At 54.6% G+C, this 21,851-nt stretch overlaps 7 protein-coding genes across 7 annotated transcripts; 2 read left to right on the top strand and 5 right to left on the bottom strand.

Annotated features, from left to right (window-relative positions):
- Nucleotides 1-1,111: 1,111 nt before the first annotated feature.
- On the bottom strand, nt 1,112-2,132 carry BO72DRAFT_499536 (YoaK family protein; the record flags this gene model as incomplete). Its single annotated transcript, XM_040948846.1, has 2 exons — nt 1,112-1,734; nt 1,829-2,132. The coding sequence occupies 2 exons, from the start codon at nt 2,130-2,132 to the stop codon at nt 1,112-1,114; spliced, it is 927 nt and encodes a 308-aa protein (XP_040798057.1).
- Nucleotides 2,133-3,407: 1,275 nt separating this feature from the next.
- BO72DRAFT_220044 (putative pH signal transduction protein PalI) lies at nt 3,408-5,853 on the bottom strand. Its single transcript, XM_040939761.1, has 3 exons — nt 5,571-5,853; nt 4,204-5,470; nt 3,408-4,135 (listed from the first exon to the last, which is right to left on the bottom strand). The coding sequence occupies exons 1-3, from the start codon at nt 5,758-5,760 to the stop codon at nt 3,649-3,651; spliced, it is 1,944 nt and encodes a 647-aa protein (XP_040798056.1). The 5' UTR covers nt 5,761-5,853; the 3' UTR covers nt 3,408-3,648.
- Nucleotides 5,854-7,706: 1,853 nt separating this feature from the next.
- BO72DRAFT_220041 (uncharacterized protein) lies at nt 7,707-8,294 on the bottom strand. The gene has a single exon (XM_040939760.1). The coding sequence runs from the start codon at nt 8,202-8,204 to the stop codon at nt 7,866-7,868; it is 339 nt and encodes a 112-aa protein (XP_040798055.1). The 5' UTR covers nt 8,205-8,294; the 3' UTR covers nt 7,707-7,865.
- BO72DRAFT_471206 (uncharacterized protein) lies at nt 8,231-15,112 on the top strand (the record flags this gene model as incomplete). The annotated part of the gene is made up of 8 exons (XM_040947079.1): nt 8,231-8,276; nt 8,371-8,411; nt 8,451-10,758; nt 11,924-12,231; nt 12,282-12,422; nt 12,474-13,187; nt 14,018-14,021; nt 14,397-15,112. The coding sequence occupies 8 exons, from the start codon at nt 8,231-8,233 to the stop codon at nt 15,110-15,112; spliced, it is 4,278 nt and encodes a 1,425-aa protein (XP_040798054.1).
- A 266-nt stretch (nt 15,113-15,378) lies between these two features.
- BO72DRAFT_385834 (putative G-patch domain protein) lies at nt 15,379-17,345 on the bottom strand (the record flags this gene model as incomplete). Its single annotated transcript, XM_040941601.1, has 5 exons — nt 15,379-16,440; nt 16,487-16,833; nt 16,883-16,943; nt 16,995-17,194; nt 17,246-17,345. 5 exons carry the CDS (start codon nt 17,343-17,345, stop codon nt 15,379-15,381), a joined length of 1,770 nt encoding a protein of 589 aa, XP_040798053.1.
- Nucleotides 17,346-17,479: 134 nt separating this feature from the next.
- On the bottom strand, nt 17,480-17,779 carry BO72DRAFT_499529 (uncharacterized protein; the record flags this gene model as incomplete). The annotated part of the gene is made up of 1 exon (XM_040948845.1): nt 17,480-17,779. The coding sequence occupies one exon, from the start codon at nt 17,777-17,779 to the stop codon at nt 17,480-17,482; it is 300 nt and encodes a 99-aa protein (XP_040798052.1).
- A 1,421-nt stretch (nt 17,780-19,200) lies between these two features.
- Nucleotides 19,201-21,209, top strand: BO72DRAFT_499528 (uncharacterized protein; the record flags this gene model as incomplete). Its single annotated transcript, XM_040948844.1, has 2 exons — nt 19,201-19,255; nt 19,318-21,209. 2 exons carry the CDS (start codon nt 19,201-19,203, stop codon nt 21,207-21,209), a joined length of 1,947 nt encoding a protein of 648 aa, XP_040798051.1.
- Nucleotides 21,210-21,851: the final 642 nt, after the last annotated feature.

The raw sequence follows: 21,851 nt of genomic DNA, 5'->3' as shown, positions 1-21,851 counted from the left end.
CTCGACCATTAAACAAAACCAATAATATGCTCAAGGTGGAACAATCTCGTCGTCAGCATGCAGGAGCCAGAATGCCAGGAAGTAACGATGGAGGGGGGGTTCTAGAGCAACGATGGCAGAGTGGGTGGGTCCTTTGGCCTATTCAGCCCTACAGCAGGGTGAACTGCGTCAGTGGCGGAAGGATCTGGCACGTAGGTATCTACTAGTCCTGGAAGAATAGGCTAGTCGCTGTAGGCGCATCGCCTTCTTTGGATTATGGGGTTTCACTGTCGCATTGGCATGCATCTATTGGTGAGGTGGGCAGAAGCACTGCGGTAGGGCAGAAGCGGAGGTAGTATGTTTTCTCGGGCGGGATCCGCGCGTAGGTTACCTTGCAAGTCCTGTCCCTTCGATCCGATTGTGGACGAGTTGGAGTCACTATGCTGATAGACGTTTAAATTGGTCCTGTTTTGTATGAAGATGGGCGATAAGTAGGGACAGAAATTGAAGTATATGTGAAAATGGGAAGTAAGCAATGCCGTGTACTTTTGACCGCAGTTCATTGTAACGTTAGAGAAGAGCCACAAAAGAGAGGTACTGCACCTTACAAGCCTAGCCCCTCGCACACAGACAAGTAAGCTCCTATAATAATACTGAAAGGGAAGGGTTCTAGGTGTATATCGAAAGAAAAATGCTCAATATGCGACTTCCACAGACTAGAGAATAAATTGTTCTCCATGGGATTGTAGCTTTTATAGCACTCGGGGTGGCTGATGATGATAGTAACAACATAGTAAATTTGATTCTGGTGGTATCCCCACTAAATCAGGGGCATAAATCATCCCCAAGAACAGAATAGCCCAGGTAAGGGCCAAAGGAAAGCGAACGTGAGCTGATCAGATCCGAGGTATCATGTCCGGGGAATCATCACAATATAGCATAGCGCCAACCAAGCTACGCCCGCCCCGGCAACCTATCCAGCCAAAACATTCTCGCCCACCAGGTCATAAGTGTCAACGTCAACGCCATCCAAGGCAAAATCATCAAGTCATAACATCCTGCCAGCACCCCCTCAAAGAAAAAAAAACATAAGAAAGCAGGGAAAGAGTAAAAGCAACTCGACCCAACAAAATCAAACGATACTCCCCCCGCCCTTCCCCACCCTCCCGCTCCCCTCTGTCTTCCACACCGTCCATGCCCCGGTGATCATGACTTTCAACCCAAAGGCAAACCACAGGCTGCTTGCTAGGCTGGCTACCTTGGAGAGCCCACCGGCAGTCATGGCACCCAGGAAAAGGGCCAGGAACGCCCCGACCCGACGGTCCCGCTTGGGGTTCTTCCGGGCGAGCAGGTTTGGGTCCACCAGGAGATCACACAGCAGGCTGGTCAGCACCACCGTTGGGATCTCGTCGAACTCCAGGATGCGCGAGGCGCAGACCTGCCCGCCCGCTTGGAAGGCCAGGAGCGAGATGGGGATGATCTGCATCCATTGGATTGGCGCACGCGGGTCTTCGGGGCGGGGCGAGACAATCCTGAGCTCCACGAGGAGCGCGGCGACCAAGAGGCAGATCGACTGAACCGCAAAGGAGAGGATGAGGGAGGAGCGACGGCGGGGTGGGCCGAGGAGGCGGGACGCCTGGATGAAGATGATGTTGCTGGCGATGAAGGTACAAAGTGCGATGAGGGACTTGGCCCACAGGTAGGCTGGGTATCTCGGTTGCCCAGAGGCACCGAGGGCGATGAAGACGGTGTTCCCTGGACAGCGAGGAGTTAGGAGGCTGAGACAGATGTGACGTGGGGATTGCTGTATCCGAGATGCAAAACAAAGTAGGACATGGTTGATACATACCTGTTTGCATGCTGGAGAAGCTGCCCCAGGCATTGAAGGACAGTCCGTCCACCAGGCCACTTACAAACCCGCAGACGATCAAAGGTATATCGGCATAAGCAATATCGATCTCGGACTGGAGATGGCGAGCTAATCTGCCGTAGAAAGTTGTCTCTCCGTCGTCGTTCGATTGAGCAAGGGAGACAATCGTGCTGTTGCCTGAGGACCAAAGGCCACCTCGGTCCTCGCTGAACTGCAGATGTCTGGAATATGCCGTGACAGCTGCCGGAGCGGGCTGAATGTCACCGGCGGGAGATTGATGCATGATGAACTGAGACAGGCACCCAAGACCAGCGCCGATGAAGAAAAGAATGGTTGAGAAGCTGCCGCCTTCATCCTTGGAGCCAAACCATGGCCATCCCTATATACAGCCGCCTTTCGTACAAAGTTTGCTATCCCCACCATACTGCCTCCACGCCAAGGCACTGATAAGAGCCAGTGCAACCATGTGTCCGTGATATTTTCGTCTGGAGAGATGCATGCCTACCAGAAGCCGCGGATGTCGTGGTACACCGCCGAAGCAGCGGTTTCAGATATCAGCCCAATGTCCATCGCATACCCGCATCATCCTGGCGCGACACATGGGTTTGGAGATGGATATACCATGTCCAAATCAATCAGGCGACAGCAAACTCGGTCTCCGTCTGCATGATATTGGACATATCACATCGTCTGCCAGAGGGAGCCGCTTGGCAAACCCTTGGCACAGGCTTGTAACTTGGCTCCGTCGATGGCCTCCAAGCCCCCGGGAGGCTCTAGACATATGTCGATCACCATAAGCCAAGATCCAAGTCAAGAGAGTTTCGCCAAAGGTTGACCGGGACAGCCAGCGGGATCTTGGCAGATACGAGTTGTCCGGAAGCGTTCCTTTCTCTCATTCGAAAAGATGCAGACATCAATCATCTTGATGCCGAAAACGAGACACTTGGCCTGTCAGCAGTTCTTTATCGGGACAAGTCACGAGACAGTTGAGACAGTGGCGGGATGAACTCACAGTAATCTCGTTCCCAAGTACTCCAAACCCTGTGTTTCTGCTTGTTTTTTTTTTTTTTCTCTTTTCGTAATTTTCCTGGATCTCTCATGCAATAGGGTGATAAAACGCGAGTCTGGCGCAAACCTGTCGTTTGATCTGCAATGAGCTCGACCACCAATGACCGTGCAGCTTGGCTTCTTCAGGTGCTGAGCCACGCTGGGCAGTTTGATATCCATTCTTGGCATTCATTTCCGCAAGACAATCTGCACCAAGGCTCTCAGGCAGAATAGTAGCCAAGATGCCTGGAATGCCAGTTGATGACTCCATTCATGATGTCACGCACAAGATTAAGTTGAGACAGGCATCACACGGGACAACCCCCATCGACATCCCCGCTATTTACGTAGTGCCCGAAGAATCAAGTCATGAAAGTTAGGGGTGAGATGATCCCTCCAACCCTCATCAAGTATGGTGGGTCGCAAACCATAACGGAATAATGGAAACATAACATAGTAATCATGCCTATGAGACTAACATAACAATCATAAACTAACAGCAGTGCGTACGGTATCAAGCGCCCGTTGGTGAATGTACATCTGTTGTTTTTTCGATGCCAAATCGTAGTGATCATAGCTACAGACGCAGTGCGCTTATATGCAAATGCCATGCTGCGCGAACACGACACAAGGGTTCATCAGTCCCAGAAAAGATCCCGTCCAGCGACAGGCATCGTAAGTCCCCGGAAGACCCGTATTCGGACAATTGCAAAGAGTGAGGCAATGGTGTAACGCGGAATTAAAGATTATGTTCATGGAAGGGGGTATCTTGAGGCGTCTCGAGGTATTGACAGGGGCGGCATCCGACTTCCTACTCCGGCAAGCCCTCCTCGCCCGGCACCCGCCTGAAGGTCAAAATCCGGATTGTTCTCCAGCAGCACATCATGCTTCTGTTGAGCCGGAACAGGCGGTGGGCGCCAGCGAGGGTTGATAGGCCGTTGGGAAATGGAAGTGAAGTGGCTTACTTCACTAGTAGTGGGTGAGTGAGGGGCCTCAGCCGAGTCATCCGTCGGTTTCCGCTCACCAATGGCACCAGGTGTGAGGGCAGGAGGTAACCGTGGTGGGTTAGCTGCTGCCGACTCGTTGGGGTTCACAAATCGAGGATCCACATCTTCAAAATAGTCGGTTGAAGGCGAACGTGCGTGTTGCCGCGCGGAGCCGTAGCCATGCGCCGGCGAGGGTGCGTGGTGGGCGGGGCCATCTGCTTGCGCCCAGCCAGCACGCGGGTGATTATGCGAACTGTTTGGTTGTTAGAACATACAATCACACATGATCGATCTGTGCCTCCGAGCAGAGTAATAACTTACGGTGTCCGGCTATAAAGGCTTGTAGGGCTTATGGGCTCAGGATATCCGTCGGCTGACACTGCATGCGGCTGGGAATCGGACGTCACCCCATGCGACACAGGATCAGCAGAGCCTAGGCGTTTTGGCTGCGGCTGCATCTCAATAGCTTGTCCAGCCGCCTCATAATCCGCAGATACGGCCATCCCAATCGGACCCGGAGATGGCTGTCGATGAACACCCGCAGAGGGTGCTGGGCCGCGGTAATCGTAGTCAGTCTCAGGAGGGGGTGTCGGCCGAAACCCTGGCGAGGGACCATAACCACCAGGCTGAGGGGGTCCTCGATAACCTCGACCCATCGCTCCTGGATGTCCGCCTCTCATCGGCCCGCCCGGTGGAGGTCCTCGTGGTCCTGGCCCGTAATAACCCCCTCGGCCGTATCCTCCTCGCGGGCCATATCCGCCACGTCCACGCGGGGCAGATCCTGGAGGAGGGGGACCTCGTCGCGAACCCATACTGCCGTCAGAATACTGATTGCGGAGTCGAGCATCGGGGGGTCCGGGGCGCATCCGCGGCCCAGGTCCTTGGACAGAAGGAGGAGCGCTTTCGATATGATCCGGTGGGGCATTGTAAGCCATTACATCACCGCGCATATTGGCATATGGACCAGTGGGCAGTGCAGCATCACTAGGGGGATTCCGAGCGTTTAAAGGAGTGCGGTCATCGTCGCTGTCATGGGTTGTTGTACGGAATGTAGTGAATGTGGGTCCGACATCAGAGGTAGGAGGCGAACCAGTAACAACCGGCTCCTTGACATCGGCATTGAAGCTCTCTGGCTGGCCCAAGCCTCCTGCTGCTGCCGCGGCGTTCTGACGATTGTAAAAATTCTCCCCACTCATTTCAGCGTTTTCTGCGATGCGCCTCTTCCTCGCCTTGCGGCTGACAAGTGTCCGGCGCATGGCACATGTGACCACACCGCAAGTCACAAGCAGAATGGTGGCCACGAGCACAATCCATCCTCCCCATTTGAGATGCGGAACGAACAGCAAGATGTCGACGAGGAAAGCCAAGAGCGACACGAGCAGTGTGGGGAGAAGTAGAATTAGCAGTGCCAGGAGATATCGTGGCGAATGCGACGGGGCATGAAAGTGCGCTGCTGCCGCCAGGCACAGACAAATGAGAGTAAGAAAGGCTGCGATGGGATGGACAATCAAAATGGCTGAAAGCGACTTCCGAGTACTGGGCGGGATATTGAATTCGCTGCTGCTGGTGTTGGTCGTGATAATGTTATCTGTCACACCGGTAGTGAGTTTCCGTCAGCAACCCCACCTGGAGACCCATCTGAGAGGAAGGGCAAGAATGCGCCGGGCAGAAGAGAGAAGGCAACGAACCGTCGGCATAGCCAACATGAATGCTGGTACACTGGTCACCTTTGCAGTAACCGAAGACACCATAATCGACATTCTCGAAAGTCGCTAATGGTATGCTTTTGACAATCGGAGTCGAGATGACGGAGATGAGGAGAAGAACAAATGCGATCAGTAGGAGGATAGTAAGCGGTGTAGCGGGTTTGAGAAGCATGGCGACTCGAGAGCGGAGCGACACAGTCGCCGCGATCGAGAGGCGAGCGGAGAACCAGAAGTGGCTGGCGTGATGCAAACCGAATGGCAGGGATTGACCACAATTGATTAGAGCACGCTGAGTTAGAATTCAAGGTGATCACCAGGGAAGCTCAGAAGATGTTTTGTAACATCCAGTGCAACTCTGCATGGACTTAATGATTGCCCACCTCCTGAGACATGGAGAGAGTAGGGGAGGCGGGAAGCCTGAGGAATCCGCGACAGAAGTGGTGACAAAGAAGGGTGGATTCGGAGATTGGAGGAAGGTGAACCAATCCGCCCTACTCGGAGTAGATAAGGTATGATCTAACTAGGTAAGTAACTGACTAACTGAATCTAGAAAAAAAAAGGTAAAAAGAAGAAGAGTAAAAGAAGAATTTAATGGGAGATAATGCGGAGAGGGAATATGAGGGGGCGTGGAAGGATGAAGAGGAGGAGGAGAAGAAGAAGACCGGTGAAGGGGCGAATATTGTAGAGGGGGGAATTGAAAGAATGACTGGAGTTAGAGGGTAAGGGTAGGAAGGAGTTGGAGGACAGAGAGAGAGAGAGAGAGAGGGTGAAATGAAGGGGAGATGGGAGGAGGGAGGGAGAGAGGAAGGATGATTGACGGACGGATGCTGCCTCAGTCCAAGACTCCAAGTTAACTTGACAGTACCGGTAGAAAGACCCGACTGGACTCGACTAGACTAATGACTGGACTGGATTGAGTGAGTGAAACTGGTGGAATTCAACACTGCCCGCCGCCGCAGTGCAGGGACGGCCGGGCGGAATTGCAAGGTGTATGAGGTTCTGATTGGAGCAATGAGGCAGGATTCCTTAGTCATCGCCGCCACTCTCCAACTTGCACAACGCGAGTAATCATTCTTTACCTACATTTCCCTGTCACTGTCACTGTCACTGTCATTGCCACTGCACTCGTGGGATGATTACTTGAATCGCTTTTTCCTTGAAAATTTGCGGACGAACCAGTGGTCCTGCCCGTTGATCTGTATCTGGAAGTGGCTAACGTTGCTGCCTTTTCCACTCTACGTATCTGCCCCCTCCCCCCCGCTAATCGCTAATTGCGCCAATGCATATCCACATCTCTCCACGTCCACGGTGCCGCAGTCAGTTTGGAATGCTCCTTTCCCCCCCTCTCTGGTGCCCACGCCGGGATCTCTTCTGATTTGATAAACCAGAGATAGCGATAATGGGGCCGAGTCCCACGCACTTACTGTCCCGGTTTGACATCTCAAGATCCCACGAACCTCCATGCTTTGTGAAATTAGGATGGACCTCCCAGGACGATGAACCAGTTGCGTGCCCTTGAGCGCGAGTCTATTTTTAGAAGACCCTTGAAATCAGGTACAGCACGCACCCGTCTACATACCACTCATCCCCTAGGAACCACAAGAGGATATGCCGTCTCAAGGCAACGTACCCGAGCCGCAAGGCAGGATTGAACAGGGACTCAAATGGATACCAGCAGTGGTCGAAAAGAGGAAGGCATGAAGGTGACGACTTATCAGGACCGTACAGTACATGATGACGCGGAAGTGGGATCGATGACGATAGCCCACCGATTTTGCGACAGGCAGTTTCTCCACGAGAAGCCGAACTTGTGCTATACGCCGTGCCATACCGAGCCTGAATGTCGTTGAACACTTGCAAAACCATAGCCTGCTTGTTGAGATTCTCGAAGAACGACATATCCACTCCCGCGGGGCGGCGTGACAAACAAGCTTGGTGTAATGTGCAACTCGCCTGCATGGAACTAGTCGTTTTGACCAAGATACGATTCAGATGAAACAAAATGCGAATAGAACACGATTGTTCGACTCAGAGTCTTGTAGTGAGATCCTCCACCCACCAACAACTTCACCGTAGTCTTGACAGTGCGGAGTGTCCAAATTGAATCGATCTTGACAGGAGTGGGTGGGTGGCCTTGGATGGTTCGGGCCGTAATCTTGGCACTGTCTGGAGTTTGGGCTGTCCATCGACTCATAGATTCATCTCTCTTTCTGTGTGCCACCGCAATCACCAAACACCAAACACCAAACAGACAGACACACCACGGCATTCATCCGATCAAGCCTTTCCCGTCCAAACTAAGTACGTTTCTCCAATAGCTGGCGGCCATGTCAACCCTAGATATAGCAGCACTACTGCCATGTCGGCGTCCTCTATTGGTCCTGTCTTCGTTGGACCTGCGGTGGCTGGGCTGCGGAGGCTGGGAAAGACAGGCGCCCGCATCGCCAACCACCTCGAACAGTCAATAGCAGCCCAATTCAGAGCTCTTTTCTCCCTTGCTTCCTGTCCCGACCATCTTGTCTTTCTTGTCTCTCCCTCGACCGGCTCGGGTCCTACGCGCTGGGAATGTCCATGAGATATCTCATACCGCGTTGCAAGTGAGCGATTGAAACACATACATTCCTCGGTTGATCCCGACCGTCATGTTAGCTCCGGGATCGGGCAATGTGAGTCTGCGGACTGTCAGTTGTAAGTGGAATGTCGGATTTGTTCGACAGCCGGCTAGAGATCCCAACCAACCTTGGTCGATTGTGGTTTGAACCGATGGCCTGACTCCATGCAGCAAGTAGACCGCAGATGATACACACCGAGGATCAACAATCCGTTGCCGCTTCAGATGACTATTACTCTTTCTCGAGCCAGAGCTCCAGCGCAAGGTCTCGGACGAGTGGCAGTCGAGTCAATGTCGTGCGCTATGCAACCCCCAACTCTCGACCTGCATCCCGTCCTCCTTCCCCTAGCATATCAAGAACGCATCTCGCCCCGCCGGTGGCTGGTGCGCGATCGCAACCCTCTATAGACTCCTCGAGCGACAACAGAATCTTCCTGACACCCGCGTCCCAAACAATCCGCTCCGTCGAGGATAGAGAAGTTCACCTGAACCCCATGTCCCATACCACATCCAGCCGGGCTCCCGCCGACAGCTACGCGGGACGCCCACCAACTCCTGGGATGGACGACTCGCCTTATATTCATTTCGCCATTAGCCAGCTGACGCGTGATGAGGAAGTGGCGGGCCCTAGGAGGAGAAGTTCGATCGTGAGCCGTGACTCTCCCGCTGAGCCGCTGCTCTGGGATGATGGCTTAGGTTGCTTCATCCGCTCACATGGACCTTCCTCACCTCCGGACGTCAGACACCGGCCGAAATCTCCTATCTCCGCAAGAAGGTCGCCCCAGAAGTCGGTTGACCCAGAATCTTTCATTCCAGTGGATCCCCCAGAGGAAAGCCTACTCTACCCTGCATTGGACTATGTGCCTCCTGTATTGCGCACATGGGCACTGGCCGCCCTCACAATCTGCTGCTTGCTCATGATTGCCGGAATTATTTTCTGCAATGTCTGGTCCCCAAGGCATCAAGGACTTTGGGACTATGAGAGACAGGGTGGTGCCCATTACTTCGTGATGCAATTTCTACCGCAGATTCTAGGCATGTTTATCACCATCTGGACGTTCGTGGTTCAGGCTGCCGTTTATCGCACCATGCCTTTTGCTATCATGGCATCGGAGCGGCCGTACGACCGCATTCTGCAGAGGCTGCCAGTCACGTCACGCAACTTCATTCTACCTGATTTCTCACATTTTCGGCATGGAGAGGCGCTAGTTGGATTCTCTTTGCTCTCAATGTGGCTCTCAAGTTTCATCGCATTGCCGCTCCTGAGTTGTTTGTTCCAGGCCAAGTGGTATGAAATTAACGGCCAAGGCACGTGGCGATGGGCCTCCGTTCTGGCTGTGGGCTGGACGCTGGTGGCAGTTTACGGACTGACGACTATTGGGTTGATTTTGCTCATGCTTCGCTTTTTTCGTACATGGTCAGGCTTAATGTGGGATCCTGTCAGCCTGGCGGATCTCATTTCGGTGATTCAAAGGTCAAACATTCTGCATGACTTCGAACAGTCCGAAACATTGCCGCAGGTTGGGAATTCTCTCGAGCCCCGGCTCCTTCGACTGGGTTATTGGCAATTATCAAATCGCGGCGAGTTCTTCTATGGTATTGGCGAGGCTGATGCCCCGATCCGAACACCATCCCTTCACCACCTGGAAAAGAATCTTCAGATGCAGTCGCACGGGCTGTCCAAGGTCTCAGTTGATCTTGAGCGCCAGGGTATGGCCGAAAAGGGCGAATACCACGAGAATCTATACACTCCTTCTGTTCGCTACCGCTGGATTCCATGGTTTCTCAAGGATACATCTGTGATAGCTTGGACGGTAATCATATGTGCTTTGTTCGTCGCTTTTGTACTGGTTAGCTTCATCCATGACGCCATCCGAGGAGGCTTCCCCCCACGGTTGCCCACATTGCCTTCCACCGGCGGCTTTTCGTCTTCCAACTTCTGCTACAGCTTTGTGCCGGCTCTTATCGGCAACGTCTTTTTTCTCGCATGGCAGCCCATCGACGTCTTCTTTCGTGCGTCGCAACCCTTCGCCTCTTTGTCGTCACCCAACGGTGCACGTGCAGAGGAGAGCCTGTTACTGGCGTATCCGTCGCATCTTCCGTTCCAGGTGACTATCCTGGCTGTCGCCAACAAGCACTACAAAGTGGCTTGGATCTCGTTCATGAGTATTGCGTCTGCCGCCATTCCCATTCTCGCCGGAGGCGTTTTCATTGCGTTGAATTACCCGTCCGAACACGCAATCAAGATTGCAGCATCAATGCCTGCTTTCTACGCGATGGTGGTATTCTGTGCTCTCTATACTGTGTCCTTCTTGTGTATCTGGCCTCGCCGTCAACGCCACCTCCCTCACGATATTAGCACGCTGGCCGATCTGATCAGCTTCCTCTACCAGAGCCCACTCCTCGCCGACAAGATCTTGCGTGAGCCGAGGAGCAAAGCAGACCTGGTCACGCGACTGGTTGTCGCACCACCCGGGGACCGCGAGCATTCTGTGTATGGCTTCGGGATATATGTTGGCCGCGATGGCAAAGAGCATCTAGGAATCGATCGCCTTGACCGTCCCGGTCGGACCGATATGCTGATCAACACGGAATATACGAGGTAGTCTACGTACTCGCACGACAGTTGAGGAGTAGACAAAACCTGGTTGGACATGCACTCGAACTCCTACGCTCAATCCCAGCCCCTCTTTTTATGCCAATGATTCATGTAATATGAACGATTGATGAAACTTACGGATATCCCTGCATGTGTTACGGTGTTACGAGCCCAAGTTTCAGCCCTGTATGATGGCCTACTAATGATAATGAGACATATTAATGTACTGATGTATCTATGAAATATGATATTGCTTTTCTTTGTGACCGAACTCCACTTTTTTGCTATGTTAAATCTTGTTGCATGATCATTTTGAACTTCCTACGTGGAAAATCTTCATGGCGTTTATCAATTCCTGGGTGTAGTTCTGTGGATTTTCTTAGCAAGGAGCGACAGCTCGGCTGGTGGACTTATCACGTGAGCGGATAGGACTAACCATGTCTGTTATAGTGCAGGCTTCCACTCATCATGGATCTCGACCTTATGTACGGCACTGAACTCCGTACCTGATCTGACCATCCGAACCAACCGGATACATGCTGCACTTGAGAATGCTTGTGATGTCCAGATGAAACAGAGATCCGCGTGGCAGAAAATACATGTGTCTCGACCGCTTGGTATTGAACAATGCACTTGAAGTGTCGATGAAGTACGGAGTACACGGATAACTAGTCCGATCCCAAATTTGTGGGCTATCCAGACTCAGGGGCCTCCACCATGGTCTATCGTGGTAAGCCAAGCACCGGGTGTCAGAACTGCCGGACAAGGCGTATCAAGGTTAGTGTCTCGGATTCTGTAAACGACTACTGTTAATCGCCACTCAGTGCGATGAAACTCGCCCACACTGTAGAGCTTGTGTGCGGACGAATCGGTCATGTCCAGGGTATCTAGATCCTTTTGATGTTATGCTCCGGGATCAGGTCGCCTTCAAACGCAAGAAGCGAGACGCTCGTGTTTCAAATGCAACCCCAGCGAGTCTGGCCAAACTGGCTTCTCTAACCACCTCAGTGATTGCGGCAGCGCCTGAAACCGCCGTGTCCACCAACGTGACAAGGGCCGATTGGATGGACATTGTATTCGACAAAACCTGCAATATCCCGAGAAGCGTAAACCTGCCTCTTGAAGACACGGTGGCATCATTGTTCTTTAGCTCCTATCTCTATTCACCCAAAGATCCACTGATTCGGGAAGGGTTCATGGAAATGGTGCCCCATGCTTACGCAAACGCCCAGCCTGGGTCGCACTTGAAACTCATCACGTTGGCGGTGTCTTTCTTCTCGGTGTCTGCGTGGACGGGCAATCGGTCATATCTCCGAACCGCTGAACACCTGTGCGTGCAAGCGATATCTAAAACTAGAGAAGCGATTCAAGGCGACATCGACCGGAACCAGGATGAGATTCTGATGACGGTGCTCTTGCTCTTAATTTATGAGGTGACTAGCCCATTTATTCATTGAATGCTCGGATCTGATGATATGGCCAGGAATTCTCAGCTATGAAGGAGCGCAGGGCCCCAGGCAAGACACATTTACGGGGCGCAATTGCGTTGATAAATAGTCGGAGTCAAGATCAGCGGGAGACGGACCTCTCGATAACGTTGGAAAATGCAGTACATGCACAACTTGTAAGCTCTAGTGGCGTGCAGCTCATCGGACTTGTTTGACTAATGATTCAGATCAAAACAACCAAAGGGCTCGCGTATCCTGTCATGCAGACCCCCAAGGTCTGGCCGCCCGCGCCAGTTGCGCCCGAGTCTGCCTCAACTCAACTGTTGATGGCCACATCTGACCTAGTCAGCCTGCGACAAGCATGGGACAAGCTTGTCTTGGACCAGCCAGCCGCCAATGTCACCGAGCTCGAGGAGATCCTCGCTCGGGCGAGGCATCTGGACACCAAACTTGTAGCTTGGACACACGCCCTCCCCTCCCACTGGCACCCCGTCTCCGCCACCATGATATCGGATTCCATCCGCAAGGCAGGCATGTACAAGAACCGTTGTGACTGCTACGCGGACATCTGGATCGCCAGCACCTGGAATTTCTACCGCGACTCGCGCATTGTCATCCAGAACATCATCCTCGATTGTCTGCGCCTCCTTCCGCCGCCCATCCGCACAGACGACATTCAGAGCGCCCTGGACACCATCCAAGACCTTGCTACCGGCATCTGCGCCACCATCCCATACTTCCTTGGCAGCCAGTCGAAGCCAGCCCAGATGGGCATGGAGAAGATCGACTATCCCGAGGCGGATGCACGCCGGGTCACCGCGGGCCACCGTCAGACATCGCCACTTTTGGGAGGATGGCTGGCGTCCACGAATCTGTTCAATATGACCATGCTACCTTTGACGGATGAGCTGCATGCTTGGATCTTGGAACAGAAGCAGCGGGTGCTGCGGATTTATACATTTGGCTCCGTGGAGGGCGTTCAATGATAGAGCTTGTCCCGGGCTATTTTTTTTGGCCAGCTCAACGATTTTTCTGGGTCTCTCTGCCTTCCACTGGATCTCTTCCGTTGGCAACTGGCCGGACGAACGGTTGGAACACCATAGGAGGCCTTGCATCACCGTCGATTTTTAGTGTGCCCACAACTCTTATACACCTCTGACGAAGCGAGAGACCTCAGCCGAAAACGGAGGCATACTTCACAAAACCACCTTGATACGGCAAGACCTGTGTCATGTTGCTGTGCGCATCACTGGCGAAGTCGCAACAGTCTTGACCTACATGATACCTACCAGTTCTTATCCCCGGCTCTACCCATGTCAATGCGAGATCTCAAGACATAAATCACTCAACAATTTAGCAGCTCATTACAGAACTTGTGCAGCTACTGATCAGACGCTCCACCAGAAGCAGTCGCCCAGAGCAAACTAAAACATATGACCGGCCTGCTAGATTTCCACGCGGCTCTAATAGAATAACCGCATGCGACGCGAACCTCCTTACTATAAGTTCTGCAGTAGAACAGACATGATTGCAGAACTCGAGTATACATTGTACAGATATGCACATAAAGGAGACAATAGAAATCTGATACTCAGGCTCTATTGGAGAAAGAAGAGCCACTTGGTCCAGCACAACCGAGCCATAAGTGGGATATCGTCGTAGAAAACAACGCCTGTACCGGACCTTATTGTCGTGAGTAGGATCTAGTAGATCCGGACCCTTCCACCCGAAGTCACAGCCGTCTTCAAGACGCATACTCGATAAAGGTCAGAGAAGTGGGTCTACAATAGACAAGCTATCATGTTATCCACGTGCCAACTTAGTGCTCCGATCTGGAGGCAGCGAGAGCGGATATTCATGAGACAGGCAAACACTCTCATAAAATATAGAGAGCCATCATCAGTAAAACACTTTCCATGCAAAAGCCGCACGAAGAAATCACGCAGAGGGAACAAGACCGAAGCGCAGAGAAGTGTCGACATGACACATACACGGAGTTAGTGGAGATAAAACGCTCTGCCCTGCTCTGACTAAGCCACCATCGCAACTCCTCTTTCTCCTCTTTCTCCTCAACCCTCGACAAACAATCCCCTCACCCTCAACAACACCCTCACAAACAAACCATTCAATCCTCATGCGCGAACAATAAGCATCAATTGAACTCCACCTCACCCACGTCCACCACCACCACCACCACCACCACAACCAAAACCAACAATACAACCCTCTCAAAATGGGCCTCCTCCGCTCCTTCATCCCCGACCAACAAAAACCCTCCACCGCATCCAACACCGACACCCCCTCCGACCAAACCCCCACAAACACCAACACAACCCCCTCCTCATCCCGCCCAGCAACAGAAGAATTCGACCCTCCGCTCCCCAAACTCTGGACGCCGCAAACGAACCTCAAACTCCTCCTCGGCGGCACCGCCTTCCTCGCCCTGAGCCTGCTCACCACCCGCCGCGCGATCCGCCGCCGCCGCCTCGCCGCCATCCCGCCCTTCTACACCAGCGCGCCCTACCACAAGCCCACGGTTAGCGGGGGCGTCGAGGCGTTCGAGGCGCTCAACCTGGCCACGCTGAATGTGCTGGCGTTCGCGATGATGAGCACCGGGGGCGTGCTGTACGCGATGGATATTAATAGTGTCGACGATATGCGGCGGTATGTGCGGCGGGTTTCGTTGTCGGAGGCGGATGCCGCGAAGGGGTTGGTGGAGGGGGATCGGGAGATGGAGAGGGAGGTGGAGGCGTGGGCGGCCAAGGTGCTGGGGGAGAAGTTTGGGCGGGAGTTGAGGGCGCAGCGGGAGAGGGAGGTGGAGGATGCTAGGGGTTTGGTGGACAGGGAGGGGAAGAAGGAGGAGTGAGGGTTTTCTCCATTCTGGGAGGGGGAATGGATATATAGGTGGATTGATGAAGATGGGTAGGGTTGGAATGGGATGGGATGGAGTTTTTTTATGGTCACGGGTGCTTCGGGATTGGACAGGACATCATCTCTACTTTTGCATGACAACATACACATACATACCCTACTCTTGTATTTACGCATTCTTACGGGCTGGAGCTCGAGATCAAGACACACAAAATGCTATGATCAGTAATGACAACCACCAACGTTCCTATAACTACCCATCTACTGCTCCATCTGTTCGTATCGCTCCCGCGCCGTCTGTCGCGTCTTCTCCAGAAACTCATCGTACCGACCCCGCGTGTTGCGCCCCGCCTCCTCCGTCGCATCGCCCAGCTTGCTCCCTTGCGCCCCCAAGCCCACCCCCTGCGCATACACCTCGGTCGCAATCGGCGCCGTCATCCCCGTGCCCTGCGCCCCCAGTCCAGACCCCGCGGACCAGCCCATCTTGCTGAGCAGCGAGGCACCCTTGGACGCTGCTGGCACTGCCGGCTCCTCTTCCTTGGCCGCAGGGGCCGCGGGCCGCGGCTTGGCCCCTCCACCAGCCTTGGACCGGCCGAACGCCTGTCGCCGTTCGCGGGCGCGGTCGCGATACTCCGTCGGTTGCGGGATGATGCCGTGCTTGACGAGCTTGCGCGTGGCATGCGCGATGCGCTCCTCATCCAGCAGATTCTCGCGGTGCATCTGACTGAGGCGTTCGTGCAGGTTGACCTGGGCGGTGGACTTGAATTTCCGCATGCACAGGTAGCAGCAGTTCTGGGTGGGGTTGGCATAGGATTGACTCGGGGGCGCGGCGGGGTCCAGCGGGGATGCTGCAGTCTCCGACGTCGGCTGCTGCTGCAGCTCCCCACCGCCGGGTTTGTCCTCGCCATCCTTCTTCTGGATCCCGTGCAGCTCCGCGTGGCGGTTGCTCCAGAACTGCAGATGCGACGGCACTGCCATCTTCTTGGCCGCGGCACTCGCGGCTGCGTCGGCCTTTCGCTTCTTGGCCTTGTCGGCGTCCTTGCTGCCCTTGGTGGGTCCCTCCTGACCAGCCGCCCTGTCTCCCTTGCCGCTGTCAAGTTCCGCTGTGGACACCGTAAGCTCTTTCACATAGGCCTCTTCGTCCCAGTACATGAGTTTTAAGGCTGGGTTGTTCAGCGGACTGAACGTGAATCGTTCATTGTTGGGGGTGGGATTAAGGACCGGGACAAAAACACCAGCATGGATGTAGCTGACCAAAACCGGCCGCGAGGAGATGGTAAACTTGTCAAATGAATTGAGTCGGGTGATGGCAGCTTGTGCATCCTAGGACTATGTTAACTAGGCCTTGGAGCTGCTAAGGGCGACATACCTGAATAGTCGCGAATTCCGCAAACCCGTAGCGCCAGCTCTCGTTGGTTTTGCGACCTCTCACAAGCAGAACACGGCGAATGGAGCCATCTCGAGCCCCGAGGTTCGAGTCTCCCGTGGTCGAAGCCACTTTAGCTCCCTTCTTCGCACCTCCTGTGGCATCGTTGCTGGAAGACAAAGGACGGTACAACTTGGCCACACCCTTGGCCAGCAGTTCTTCGGTGACCGACGATTCCAGTCCGCGGAAAAGAAGGAACTGCGACGGTTGGTTCTCGGGCGCCGCATCATTATCGCCGTGGTTCTCGACTCTTGGGGCCGGCAGTCCAGGAGGACCGGCGGGGCCGCCATCTGGTCCGAATAAGCTTACTGCGAGTTGACGTCCTCATGAGCAACATACCAGGTCGAGGTGCGTGACAACGAAAGCACTTTTGACGAGTAGAATAATTGACGATAGCACACTAGAGAAGTTAGCGCGTGAATCAGGCTTAGTGGCTGAATTCCGGCCTTACCATCATGCAGGTCCAGTCAGCCTCCGCGCGGGCCCGGGCACGGTCTTCTCTCTCGCGACTGTAGGCGATGCGCACCTTAGTGCCGCGGTCGTTATGTGGATTGGGCCCATGGAGGTAGATGTTGGGAAAATTGCGTTCGACAAACGCCCGCGACTGGTTGAGATCTCGGAATCTCAAAAAGCCCAACTGACGTGAAACCTCTGAAGCCACGATTAGCTTGACGGGGGCAAAACAGACCAAGCATCACCTACTCGTCTGTCGATCACGAATGACACGGACGTCATCCAGACCATCCACATTGTAGAATTCTTTCAACTCATTCGTGATCTGTTCAACACCTCGACCAGACATCTCAGCCTCTTGCCATCAAATAACGGCGGTGTTCCGGAGGGCGCCGCTTTAGGGCGCCGGACACAGGAACATAAAAAGGGGAAGGAGTTATCGCACGTCTTCTTCCACCATATCCACCGGTAACCCATCCATCATCACCTCCCGACTCTCTTGCCCGTAATGCGAATGCCGGCCTCGGCGAGGGCTGCGACTGCGGCTGCGACTGTAGCTTCGGCTCCGGCTGCCGTATCCGGGGGAGCGGTAGCCCTCGCGATCGCGGTCCCTGTACGCTGGTCTGCCGCGCCGCGGTGGAGGAGAGCGCGAGGAGTGGCGGCGATAGTCATCGCGGTCCCGGCTGCGGTAACGAGGTCTAGAGTTGGGTCGATCTCTGGTATGGTCTCCTCTTCGCTCTGAAGCTGGTCCCCGCGGAGGAGAGTGGGGCAAATCTTTCTCATGGCGAAGCAGAGTCAGTTACTACCATGTTCCAAAGCAAAGAAAAGATATGTGGACGGTTCATCAAAGCATAGCCTTTGCCCTGTGCTACTGGTTTGCGGGGAGGAGGGCGTAATACCGCCAGGCGAGCGCGATCGGGAAGGCGAGCGATCGTCGTACATTCGGCCGTCCCGGTCATCGCGGCGAGGAACAGGTCGGTGCGAAGGTCCCGAAGGAAACCGGTTATCCTCGGGATTGAAATGCGACATGATGGACCGTCATTGAGGAGTGGACGAGGGAAGAAGTTGGGATGCGCTTGGAGAGATGCCGTCCGCGGCATCAAGGCGCCCGTGCGGCAGAATCATGGGCCGCCTGGGACACCGCTTACTGATCACAGTCGAGTCCGTCCATCCGAGGTCGGTTATCCTACTAGCTCGTTTTGTCTTAGCGGCTCGAGGCCTGGAGTATCTCCATGAGTCCATTCATTAATATTCACCATCCATTGAGGATGCTCTGTGGGCACCAAGAATTGATTTCTTGCTGAAGCTTACATGCTTCGGGAGAGGGCGACACTATTTGCAGAATTTCACCGAGGATCAACACAGTTGTCATGTCATGGAAGCTATCGACTAGAAGCTCAGCAGTGTTCTTCCGCATGATACGAGTGTGATTGAGTCTTCCGGAAGAAAACATTGATCTTCTCTTCAGAGATGCGATGTCATGTACGGTGTGTATAGTTTGGCTGATGGATATGCTGACTGGGGATGTCCACGGGAGCCGAGCAGCCGAGGGGGCGGCGCCCTGTAGGGCTGAGCCTCCCGGGCCAGGGTCCTTCTTCAGGAAGATCACTTGTAACACACGAATTAACCATGATTTATGAATTGGGGATAGACATACAGCCACGTATTCATGCATTCCATATTTTCGACCACCTCCTTTGGTCCCATGAACATGATGAACATGGCCAACCCGGTTCGAGCACACCAAACAAATGAAGTCATCAAGTCAGAGCTGACTTTTGGATCTCCTCGGGCCCCGAGATCCCCACCCCCGAGCCTTTTTCAAGCACCTTTATTTCTGTTGCCTGGACTGACTGCCCAATCGGCAGCTCTGGGTCAGGGTCTGGTGGAGATTGTAGGGTTCTAATTGTTTCTCTTACCATACTTCTTCAAACCCCGAGACTGTCCGTATGACATGGGTAGTGCAATCACCAGGGGGAGAGGCGCCTCCATTCCAGGCAGCAAAAGTAAGCACCCGCCGTGGCTGAGCTCTGAACTCTGCTGTTTCTTCGGTCCTATTTCTGAGCCACACACAATTGAGAGAAACTCCCGATTCGCCCTTCATGGACCTGAGCTCATATAAGACGGTCGACCCCAACGGCTAAAGCGTTCGCCCTGTGGTGAATGGATCTGAATTGCCCAGTTTTGGCAGTCACTACTACGCCATGAAGCTCACGGGGATCTCGCTTTCGACGCTGCTTGCTCTCGGGTCTATCCCTGGTATGACTCTCAGACCTTGTCATGCCGTACTCATCCTACAATACTGACTTTGGACTTAGCAGGCAGCGTGGCTGTACCTACCTCAGGTGATGTGACATTTGAAGACCTCTCACGACGTGCCCTCCCCAACGCCCCCGATGATTATACTCCCAGCAACGTGACCTGCCCCTCCAGCAGGCCGACGATTCGAAGCGCATCCACGCTGTCGAAGAATGAAACAGCATGGCTGGATGTGCGCCGTCAGCAGACCATCTCTGCCATGAAGGACTTCTTCGGGCACATCAACATGAGCGACTTCGATGCTGTGTCGTACATCACCAACCATGCTTCCAATGTGTCCAACCTGCCCAACATCGGTATCGCCGTGTCCGGTGGCGGCTACCGAGCCTTGACGAACGGCGCAGGTGCCATCAAAGCCTTCGACAGCCGCACGGAGGGATCGACCCGGAGCGGCCAACTGGGGGGTCTCCTGCAGTCCGCAACGTACCTATCGGGCTTGTCCGGAGGCGGCTGGCTGCTGGGCTCGATCTACATCAACAACTTCACCACCATCTCCAACCTACAAACCTACAAGGAAGGCGAAGTGTGGCAGTTTCAAAACTCGATCATCAAGGGGCCCAAGACCAAGGGCCTGCAGATCTGGGATACGGCGAAGTACTACGAGGAACTGGTCAAGGTGGTGGCCGGGAAACGCTCAGCCGGGTTCAACATCTCCTTCACCGACTACTGGGGCCGCGCGCTCTCGTACCAACTCATCAACGCCACCGACGGCGGACCGAGCTACACCTGGTCCTCCATCGCGCTGACCCAAGATTTCAAGGACGGCAAGATGCCCCTGCCGCTCCTGGTCGCAGACGGACGCAACCCAGGCGAGACTCTGATCGGCAGCAACTCCACCGTGTACGAGTTCAACCCCTGGGAATTCGGCAGCTTCGATCCGTCAATCTTCGGCTTCGCGCCCCTCGAATACCTGGGGACATACTTTGAAGACGGGGAGGTGCCCTCCAACACCAGCTGCGTGCGCGGCTACGACAACGCCGGGTTCGTCATGGGGACGTCGTCGAGCCTGTTCAACCAGTTCATCCTGAAGCTGAACACGACCGACCTGCCCAGCACGCTCAAGAACATCGCCGCGGACCTCCTCGCGGACCTAGGCGAGCGCAACGACGACATCGCGATCTACTCGCCCAACCCGTTCTACGGGTACCGCGACGCGTCGGCCGCGTACGAACAGACCCCGGACCTCAACGTCGTCGACGGCGGCGAGGACAAGCAGAACCTACCACTGCACCCGCTGATCCAGCCGGAGCGGCACGTGGACGTGATCTTCGCGGTGGACTCGTCCGCCAGCACGGCCAACAGCTGGCCCAACGGCAGCCCGCTGGTGGCGACGTACGAGCGCAGCCTCAACGCGAGCGGCATCGGCAACGGCACGGGCTTCCCCAGCGTCCCCGACAAGAACACCTTCGTCAACCTCGGGCTCAACACCCGGCCCACCTTCTTCGGCTGCAACAGCTCCAACCTCACCGGCCCCGGCCCCGCGCCGCTCGTCGTCTACCTCCCCAACTATCCCTACACCACCTACTCCAACAAGTCGACCTTCCAGCTCCAGTACGAGATCGCCGAGCGCGACGCCATGATCACGAACGGCTATAACGTCGTCACCGCGGGCAACGGCTCCCGGCCCGCGTACGCCGACTGGCCCACGTGTGCCGGCTGCGCGGTGCTGGCGCGCTCGTTCGACCGCACCGGCACGGACGTGCCGTCCGTCTGCGCCGCTTGCTTCGAGAAGTACTGCTGGGACGGCACGCGGAACAGCACCGAGCCCGCCGCGTACGAACCGAGTGTGCTGATGGCGGACGCGAAGAAGTCCGGCGCCGGGGGCAGCTTCGTCGTGGCGGCGAGGTGGTTGTACATAGTCCCTGTGGTTGCAGTGTGGGCTGGCCTGGTCTAACGACCACCACCGGACCACAATTTCCCAGCAAGAGAATTAAATCATAAGTCGTCCCAACAGGAAGGCTGGCCTTCACGGTCATAAGCTCGGAGTTACTCTTCCTCCCGCAGTAATCGAACACCCAGACCCCAACCCCTCACAACCAACGCTTCGCCTTCAATTCCAGAAAAATGATAATCTCCTATCCAATGAAAGGCACATCGTGGTGGGGTGGGGTGGGGTGGCAAGTTCATGGGAGGATCTTTTGGGGGGTGGTGGGTATCCTCATCTGTGGAGGGAGGGTGGAGGGGGTTGTGGGTTGTCTGCGTGTCATAAGGAAAAGGAGGAACCCGCGACGGATGGGATAGATAGTGAGTTGAGGAGACCAATGCTGAGATGAGTGGTTGCTGCCAGGAGAGCGAGAGCTCATGGGAAAGTTTACCTCCATTTGGCAGATGTTGTCTGTGTCGGTTTTATCGCATGAAGTAGACCTAGCAAATGCATCTGCTCTGGGTTGGTTTGGTGTCGGAGTAAAAGAACATGGGAATGTGGGGTTGAGTTATTAACTTCGCAGATTTTGCTACCTAAGTCACCAACGATTGCGTACTCTGGCATCTTATCACACCTTTACCCAATCTCCCTACCAGGTGAGGGGAGTATCCC

The sequence above is a fragment of the Aspergillus fijiensis genome (assembly GCF_003184825.1).
Source record: "Aspergillus fijiensis CBS 313.89 unplaced genomic scaffold BO72scaffold_53, whole genome shotgun sequence".
Classification (NCBI taxonomy): Eukaryota; Fungi; Ascomycota; class Eurotiomycetes; order Eurotiales; family Aspergillaceae; genus Aspergillus; species Aspergillus fijiensis.
Note: the sequence above shows the minus strand (reverse complement) of the source record. Positions and strands in the feature narration are given on the sequence as shown.